The sequence below is a fragment of the Cucurbita pepo genome, chromosome LG01, assembly GCF_002806865.2.
Source record: "Cucurbita pepo subsp. pepo cultivar mu-cu-16 chromosome LG01, ASM280686v2, whole genome shotgun sequence".
NCBI lineage: Eukaryota > Viridiplantae > Streptophyta > Magnoliopsida > Cucurbitales > Cucurbitaceae > Cucurbita > Cucurbita pepo.
Window position 1 is genome coordinate 21,276,777 of NC_036638.1, and position 9,497 is coordinate 21,286,273.

At 36.4% G+C, this 9,497-nt stretch overlaps 1 protein-coding gene and 1 pseudogene across 3 annotated transcripts; both read right to left on the minus strand.

The window, feature by feature from the left end:
- Nucleotides 1–740: 740 nt before the first annotated feature.
- On the minus strand, nucleotides 741–2,823 carry LOC111790692 (GDSL esterase/lipase At1g71691-like). 3 transcript variants are annotated; one of them, XM_023671725.1, is made up of 5 exons: nucleotides 2,032–2,823; nucleotides 1,810–1,931; nucleotides 1,491–1,730; nucleotides 911–1,411; nucleotides 741–861 (listed from the first exon to the last, which is right to left on the minus strand). In XM_023671725.1, the coding sequence occupies exons 1-4, from the start codon at nucleotides 2,321–2,323 to the stop codon at nucleotides 941–943; spliced, it is 1,125 nt and encodes a 374-aa protein (XP_023527493.1). In that variant the 5' UTR covers nucleotides 2,324–2,823; the 3' UTR covers nucleotides 741–861; nucleotides 911–940. The 3 variants fall into 3 exon arrangements, with proteins under 3 accessions (XP_023527493.1, XP_023527485.1, XP_023527476.1); XM_023671717.1 differs by having other exon boundaries at nucleotides 741–854; nucleotides 901–1,411; XM_023671708.1 differs by lacking the exon at nucleotides 741–861 and having other exon boundaries at nucleotides 863–1,411; nucleotides 2,032–2,822.
- Nucleotides 2,824–3,862: 1,039 nt separating this feature from the next.
- Nucleotides 3,863–9,497, minus strand: part of LOC111779830 — a 23,021-nt pseudogene continuing 17,386 nt past the window's right edge.

Sequence of the window (9,497 nt, forward strand, 5' to 3'; positions counted from 1 at the left end):
ACCAAACCAACTACCTTGTCGACATCACAAACAGTAGTGGCAATCTTATTAGCTTCAACTCTACTTCTGTGAGTTGCATTCCAATTTTGTGGTGTCATAAATGTCTCAGATCTGCGCTGTCCTTTTTTTTTTTTTTCATAAATGTCTCAGTCTTGCATTTCATCTGAATGTTGTGGGATGGGAACCAATTTCTTTGCTTTCCATCAAATCTCGCGAGATGAATAGCCCATCGCCCATTCTGCAAGAAACCCATCTATTATTCAATTTATTTGACACATCCTCAACAAAATCCTTTGTCATCTTCCTCTCACTCTAACATGCACAAAAGCCCCGCCTTCTCTGCCCAACCACTTTCATCCACTAACGCAACTACCACCATAACCCCTCAACAAGCCCTCGAGGAGATCTCTGTGTCAGACAAAAAACTGGGAACAAAGTCGCCCTGCAACTTCTTGGTCTAAGGATTGGGCCATGACACCCTCATGTAGACAGCTCTCAACCTGGCATACACCACGCTTCCACTTCCACCAACTCTGTCTGTCCGATTTCTTTTCTTTTCAAATTTCACTAAAAGAGCGTATGTTGTTCTTAATTCAACCATTTTGATTCTATTATTGACATACATAAAAGTAAAAGCAAAATCTTCCCCTGTTCTAGATGCGTGTAGTAGTAAATAATATTACTAGATTCATTTTACAGAAAGCCATAGCATAGCAACAGATTGAACGTAAGCCAGAACGAAAGTAGAAAATAAACTCTGAAACTGCATTGCATTTTCTAGAAAGACACTACAAAGTAGTAATGATGCAATTTCTTGAAGAAAATTGTGGCATGCATCATCACTGGCGTTGAGGGTTAAAANGAAGAAAATTGTGGCATGCATCATCACTGGCGTTGAGGGTTATAAATAGAAAGACAGGTAAATTCAGAAGAATAAACTTCAAAGAGTGGCAAGCTGCTGGATGTTGAAAGGATAAACAACGGATTGGTCGCCACTAAAAGCCTTTCGGGCCATAAGGACGTTTACTGCTTCGGTGGGATGAAATGCATCCCAAAAGATGTACTGGTCTCGATTGGTACAGGGCGTTTGGAAGGGGAGGCATGTGATCTGGCCTCTGTTCCTACCAATTCCACAGCATCCCCTGTTCAGCACGCTTAACCCATAAAATCTAGAGTTGACAAGCATATCCTGGAACATGCGCTCTATGTCAATGTATGTAAATCTTGCTTCTGGAAGGTTGGTATTCAGCTGGCTTATCATGCTCTTCACGTTGACATTGAAAGGTCGAACAAGTTGGTTCACTTCTTCTGAACAGCTCCCCGCTGCGCTCTGCGCCAAAATGCTTGGAATGCACCCCATCAGCCCCAACCCTGCGATCACAAACCTTCTGCCCCCCAGATTGTACAGCCTCTGCACAGCATGACATTGACATAAATATTGATATGATGGAATTTAAAGCTAATAAAGAAGCTGTAAATGGAGTACTGACAGTGAGCTGCTGCGTGTACTGGTTAACCAACAAGTCCGCGTACTGCTGAGCATTATACTGATTACGAGTGGCGTAATTGGGCATAAGATAATTGTTAAGATAGTCGTTGCTCCCCATTCCCACAAAGAATATGCACCGTGCGATGGATTGTCCCACGTTGACCGCCCCTAGATTGTTACTGATCTGATCAAGCGTGCTCTCGAAGTTCCTGATTTGTTGGTTGAAAGGTATGCGACTCACCTGATCAAATCCCCATATGCCAAATGAATAACACTGTTTACAAGTAAGTAAGGTTCAAAAGGAGTAATGTGATACTTACAAAGTTCCTTCCCGTAGCGTCAAGAATGCCTGCAGCAGCGGATGCGTAGTTAACTCCGCGGAGAGATTGGGCTCCGGAAGCTTCAGAGAAGGCAGGGACCAATGGGAGTCCAAGCAGCATCGCTGCATGAATATGCATTTACAATGCAAGCATTTTTATAGATAATATCCACATGCATGGCTTGGTGTTAAAACGGAATAACAGTAGATTAGATGCGCATACCGATTTCATCCACCATTGTGTAGCCATTGGAGAAGCGCCCAGTTGGACCGCCATTGAAGTCAATGCCGTAGGGGAAATAGTTGGCCTTGGCGAAAGAGGGAAGATTGTTGTTATTTCCGTTGTCAATGAGAGAGTCTCCGAATATGAACATGGCCGGTACCATCTCCGGCCTTCTCCCCCCACCTTGGGAGAATGGATCGTTTCCACCACCTTCAAATTGCCCAACACTTACGCCAATAAACAACATCCCCATAGCAACAGCCACACTGTAGCAGTACTTAAGATTACCCATCAGAATTCTACTTAATGGGATCACTGATCAGCTTGCTTGAGCGTTCATATAGTCTAAGGTGAAGGTGAAGGGTTTAATAGGGAGGGAGAAGTTGGTAGTTGAGAAGGTAATAAATGGAGTCATCTGTTCTCTTTCAATGCAGTAAATGAAGCCGCCGCATGATGCCTTCCCCAGCATCACCAATTCCCAAGCCCCCACACCTTTGATAACAACTCCTGGGGGTGATCAGATCTAAACGTTGTTTTGTAAAATGGAAGTTGACTGAGTGCATGGTTTGTTTGAGCTTAGCCACTTTTGTGTCTGATTTATTTTGGGGTGGATCAGACCTATCATGTGGATACAGTAAGTTGAGAAGTTGGATCTCATAAATGCGCATACATGCTTATTTGATGATTTCAATACCACTCTTGCCATGATGGAATGAGAGTACTTAAGACTAGTGTGCTTAACTTGCAAACGGAGTTTTGCTTTTCCGAATGAACTTCCGCCAGCTAAATCCTACATAAAATATTGGTTGTGTTCGAGAATTTGATTTGGTTTAGGGGTCTTTCAACCTACCTAATTCTTTCAGTTACTTCAAAATTACTCTTGTTAACAAATGAATTTAGACCAATCTAACCATTTAGTTTTTTTTTTTTTAAAAAAAAAAAGAAAATAAATTTTAATTTACATTGTGTGAAGAAATGACGTTCCAAATACCACAAACAAAAACTATTTTTACTTCAACTCATACTAAATTGTTCTCGGGCTGTCCATTCATCCTCCAGGCTGTTGGTTCATCCAACTCCTGGAGTTCTATTAAAAATAAAAAAGCAAATAGAACATTAAGTACTGGGGAATCAAACTACAAAACTCCGTCAGACTGAAGGGAAGAAGAAAATAAAACGGACCTTACACTCGTCAGATAATTCAACCTGCCGATAAAATGCTGTTCAACGAGTCCACTTTGAGGGGAAAAAATAAAGTAGGATTGGTGTAGGAGCAACATGTTAATTACCATATTCTGTGATATAGAGGCCGTGACCAAGCAGGAAGACCAATTACGGCTTGCTAGCCAGCAATTTAAAAGTCAGGTAGTGGGCAACGCGAGGAGAAGACTGCACTTGTAATGAAANAAGTAGGATTGGTGTAGGAGCAACATGTTAATTACCATATTCAGTGATATAGAGGCAGTGACCAAGCAGGAAGACCAATTACGGCTTGCTAGCCAGCAATTTAGAAGTCAGGTAGTGGGCAACGCGAGGAGAAGACTGCACTTGTAATTTAAATAATGCCCCACTATTGACTCAAGTAACAATTGTCCACTTCTGACAATATTTGTTCCTCATTCAAATCCCAGCTTTAAATAGAGACGCCACCTAGTGATTAGCTACAACATGACAATGAAAACCATTTGATCTTAAGGATTCAACTCCTAAGGAAGATTAGAGCTTCCTCATGACCAGGTAGGAAGAAGCTCATATAGATTTATCAGGCTAACTGTGCTCTCTAACAAATCGGAATTACCATTTTATCTTGATACTCTGCAACAGACGGGCATGCTCAGGCAAAACCATCAGAAGATTTCATACATGGATTACCATCCTTTCAAAATACTGCCACAGTTTATCAAGAAAAGTAAGTTGCCAATGAGGTAAATGAATAAAATTATAACTTAAAATAATAGCACAAGTAAAATAGTCAAGGCTTCCATAGTTTCATTGTGTTGTCTTCACTATAAGTAGCAACGAGATTTCTATGAGGATGATGATTCACACCTATCACGTCCTTCTCATGAACCTACCACAAACAAATTTGAGTTTAAACAATCTATCATCCAATAATCATGCAATAGAATATGTAACAACTCAAACCAATGATCAAATTACAAGCCCAAGAAAAAGGAAAGTCCTGTTTAGAAAATGTACCAAGGAGGGAGAAAGTTATGGGTTTCCTACTAAAAATTACATCCTACAACTTCAAATCATTCATTCACATTCCATTCAAAGAACCATTCATATATTTTCCTACAGTTGAGTTCTTTGATGGCGACAAACTAACACAATAGGCTATACCTAGACCTAGAGGCATTCCAATTTGGCTTTCCATGTTCTCATTCATATGTTTTATGAAGAGAGGCGTTGGAGGCTCAAAACTATACTATATGTTATTGCCACTTTTTCACCTTAAGTTTTGTCGAGATTCTCGAGTTGGCAGGTCTTAAAAACCCAAGTGCAGGTTGTTGGGCTATGATAAAGGTCTTTTTGCATTTCCTGATTCTAGATAGAGGAAGATTACTGTTGCAGACCAATTTCTTGGCATCTTGATGCTCTCTTTAGGTTGCTATGGCTAACTATTTTACAGGATACAAAGACTTGGAACTTTTTTCTAGGAAAAAATTAATGGGTGTAAATTCACATTCTCATGTTTCCAAATATAGCAACAGAGTAATAATTTTGCAAATATGAAAACTTTTTAAGTTTTCTCACTTTTTTTAAATACGTTTCTTTAACTCCCACACATTTCAGATAATCATTTTTATAGAGTCACTAATAGACATTTATCAATACTCAATAGAGGCATTGATAGACTGTTTTTACGTCGATTGGTGATATGTATCTTTTTCTTGTTACAGGAATTAGTGATTATGTCTGTAGCTGAAAGACAAATAGGCATAAATGGGTGAGTCTATAACAGACAAAAATATCTAAATAGACAAACAAAAAATTATTGATAAAAAAATAATACCTTTAAACAATAAAAAAAAAAAAAAAAATTAAAAAGTAAAAATAAATAAAAAAATTTAACTTAAAAGAAAAAAGTTAAAAAAAATACCCTTACCGTTAGTTTTGGATGGAACCGTCATAGTTTGTTTTAAAAATACTCCTTAACTTTCAAAAATACCCTTTTAACTTTTAAAAATGTTTAAAAAACACTCTTGGGTTTTCAAAAGTTTCATTAGTACTCTTAAACTTTTTTAAAAACTTCAAAAATACTACTGAACTTTTTAAAAACTTCAAAACACCTTTGGAATTTTTTCTGAAAAATTAAAAAATACCTTTAGTACCACGTTTCAAAAATACTCATGAACTTTCAAAAGTTTATGGGTATTGGGAATTATTTGATTGTCTTTATCTGAGGAAGAGACAAAACATAATCTTGAAACACTATTAAAAGTTTAAGGGTATTTTTGAAATAAAGTACTAACGGTTTCCATTCAAAACTAACGGTAAGAGTATTTTTTAGATTTTTTTGAAAGTTAAAAGTATTATTGGAACTTTTGAAAGTTTTAAGGATAATTTTGATACAATGTACAATTTAAGAGTAATATTATTAATTTAGCCTAACTTATATGCCCTTAAATCACTAATTTAATTTGGGGTTCATGACAGACCAAGAATGGGGCAGTTCCAACCATTTTATCAGACCAATCATTGATAGAAAGACCAACCTAAAGTATAGTAACCTAATCAATTATAATTTATACATTGACGAGCCAACTCTGATTCCATCACCATATTTAAATATAATACTACAGCCAAATAAAAATGCCATTCTGATAAGCAATGTGGCGTTCTAATCTTTCGGTGTTCTTGACACAAGTTGTTTAAATTACTAAAGATATTCTTATAGCAACTGAGAATAGACCGAGAGAAATCCAAGTAATTGGAGTACAAAACACATACCTTCATGAGATGCTCCAGTTTACCGGATTGGTGGCTGAAGCAATACATATTCCTGCAGATGGTAGACAAATTCAAGATCATATCTTAATAATAATAGTTAACTAAAGAACAAGGACACAGAGACATGACATGGATACACGCGAACACGGCAATAAAAAAATTTCTAAAAATTTAGAGCACAGACAAATCGAGGACACATTATTTTTATTTATTAAATAATATTAAAAGATAAAATCCAAAATACCTTAAGTTTTTTTTTTTCACTCACTATTAAGAATTATTAAATTAAAAAAACGTGAATGAAAATTTAATTTCCCATTGAATCTAGTCTAAAATTTTAATTTACATAAAACCCAATAAGTCATATGAGTCAAAACCCAATCAAGACAACTGCTCAAGCCACAAAGTACCCATAAAAAGCCTACAAAATAAAATTTATTGTAATTTGAAAAAAATAATAATAATAAAAACCTAACCCTTAAACAGTCCTTCTCCCTTCTTTCATTTTCCCTCCCTCCCCCGATCCTGCAAACGCCATCATTCTGCGACTGATGGACATATCTATGTCTAACACGTGTCCAATACAAACACTTTGTCAAATTCAAAGTATCCGTGCTTCCTAAATAATAATATTAATAACTATAAATATACATAAATTTATTAATTAAAAAACCCAGGAGTGGAGACCACTCAAATATGTTACAGCATATTGCCTTGGCAACAGATATTAAAGGATCATTAATTGAAAAAGGGCCACTCCAAGATCATATAATATAGGGTACTGACGCTTGGATCGATATATAGTTATACCAATAGACCTAAGAAATTATGATTTGGTAAGGTCAGACAATCTTACTTCCGTGAAAAGGGTACCAACTACCAAGGATTTGCAACATTGTAAAGTGCGTATAAACTACTCACGTCTAAAAAAGAGAGAAGGAAACTTCACCACATATGACAAATAGAGGACACAACACAGCTGGATGACTTTATTTTTATGTATCCATAACATAAGAAAACTGACCTGTCTTCACCAATGCAGTATATCCATTCACCTTTTGGCGATACGCAAGCTGCAACAAAATCTCCCCCTTCTCTTTTACCAGATGAGAAGCTCTTAACAACCTAAATGGAACCAAGAGATGATTAGTAAGCCAAGATAGTAATTGTATTAGTTAAATTATTCTGCAGTAAATTTTGAAGTGTGTCAAAAGAATCACAATAATTTGTGTTATAGTTTAAAGGCTTTTTAGTCTTTTGTCCTTCATTGTATTTTTACTATTATTAGTTTAGGGCTTCCATGAATACCTATACACATTTGGCTATACTATATAGAATAATATGAATTTCTCCTGGGGTCTCATAATATCATGGGAAACTATTGTGTATCACTAAGCCGTCAGAATCTGCCGTCGTTGCTCGCAGAATCTATCATTTGTTACTGAAGTAATTTTTCATTACTGCCCAGCCAAGAAAACAGTCCATTGGCCGAAAAATCACCATGTAGGCTAGATGCGTCGCTGAAACCTTCCATCGTCAGCCCTAAATGTTCAAATGCTCAATCATCTTCTTCATTATTTATTGACTCTAATGATAAAAGTAGTGAGGAATTAAAATTGATCAGGAAATCCATCGTGAGAATGATAATCTTAAACAATCCTTGGCTCTCATTTATCCCAAAGAAGATGTTGTACCATCTTTAAAGTTTGTGGATGACCAAGTCAAAGAGAATTTCCAGTGGAGTCCACCTCTTGATTCCTAAATGTTTTTCATCTCTTATTAAGATTTGCGGTCTTCAGACACATGAAATTCCATCTCATTCACCTCAAATAACAGTTCAGTTGTTCTTTCTGTATAATCCCTCATTGAAGATTTTTTTTTATGGCTTTTTAGAAGTTATGGGAAGCTTCGAAGCATTTGGCTTTAAAAAACAAAATTCGGTCCAATGTGCCTTCCAGAATAAGTAGTTATGTTTGATTAACAATTTATTATGGTTGGATTCAATTGTGTTCTGGATTTTCTTCTTAAAGATGATCTAGAGCGTAGAGTGTGGTTACTTGAGAGATCTTCATTGAACATTCTTCTTTGGCATTTTGGAGGCGTTTGGAACGTTTTCAAAAACATCTTTTCGTGGCTTCATTTTCTCAAGCTGCTTTTCTGAGTTTCAAGCCCTTGGGTCTTTGTTATACTTTTCTCCGAAAGAAGTTTCTGCATTTTTAGCTACAGTTGGAGCTCTTTATTGTAGATTTTTGTGGTTTTTTGTTTGCTTCGCTAGTTGTTTTTTATTGTTTCATCCTCTTGTATTTTTAGGTTTATTTCTTCTTTTGTTATCTTTTTTAATTCCCATGGGGACTTGTATCCTTTTTTTCCTTCCTTTTCATAGGTGTTTCTTGTTCAAAAAAACAAAGTCTTTTGTCCTTGATTGTAATTGTACTACTATTAGTTTTGGGCTTCCATATAGGCCTATATATATTTGGCTCTAATATATAAGATAATATGAAATACTCTCATATTTGGTCTAACAAATTTGTAGGAACGAGATTTTTATTTCAAATCCCTCCCCTTTTGAGTTTGGCAAAACTTTCATCTGAACCCATGTAGACACATTTCACGTCAAAGAAATTTGTTAAAAAAGACCAAAAAGTGCTTCTGTTGCAAAGCCATGCAAGCTGATTCTTTAAACATTTGTTTGCATACAGGCGTAGAGACGCAAGAGCAAAGAAAAGATATGTTCAAATTATTGAGAACAATCCAACAATAGCTGCACCGGTTAACTTCAAAGCCACACCTAATCATTAGGTACTTGAAGACATTTCCACGTGGACATATCAAGAGGATGATTGATTTGTAAACCATGACAATTTAAAGAGGAACATTATTTTTGCAAGATGTGGGTAGGGATGGTGATGCAGTGCTTGTCACCCAACCCTCACCATGGTCTTGCTTTGAGAGGCACTTTTTTCTACCAATTGGCTTGACAGCCCAGTGCTATGTGAGTTTTATTTATCAATAAACTAGTCTCTTATCAAGAAAGACGATCTAGAGAAGAAAATGATCTCACTCCCAGCTTAGCAATTAACAAAAATTACCTGCCCTTGCAATGTCATAATGTATATTGATGATGTCTTGTTACAAACAACAATATGATCTGCATTTTTGGGGAACAAATGAATCGAGTTCACTGAGGCATCTCCTCCCTAAAATTCCAAAAATTGAAAAGAACAATGGTGAGGAATGGGAGCAACTAAGGGAACTTGAAGTTCAACAGAGTTAGTTTTTCTCATCTATATTAATGCACTTTCACAAACCCTTAATGGAGGCGGGGGTTTGAATGTATGCAGACAATCGGTTGTCTTCACATCCCATACCTACAAAGAACAACAAATTTACCGTGTCACTTTGAACAAGTACATTACACAGTCAACTAGACATAGAACATAACCAAAATAACGATTAACCTTGACCGTGCAATCACTAGATGCTGTAATGACACGTGCTACATCATTAGT

Coding starts and splice junctions, on each gene's coding strand:
- LOC111790692 (XM_023671725.1), bottom strand. CDS start 2,323: ATGGGTAATCTTAAGTACTGCTACAGTGTGGCTGTTGCTATGGGGATG. Junction 1,932..2,031: donor CACAATGGTGGATGAAATCG/GTATGCGCATCT, acceptor ATATTCATGCAG/CGATGCTGCTTGGACTCCCA. Junction 1,731..1,809: donor ACGCTACGGGAAGGAACTTT/GTAAGTATCACA, acceptor GGATTTGATCAG/GTGAGTCGCATACCTTTCAA.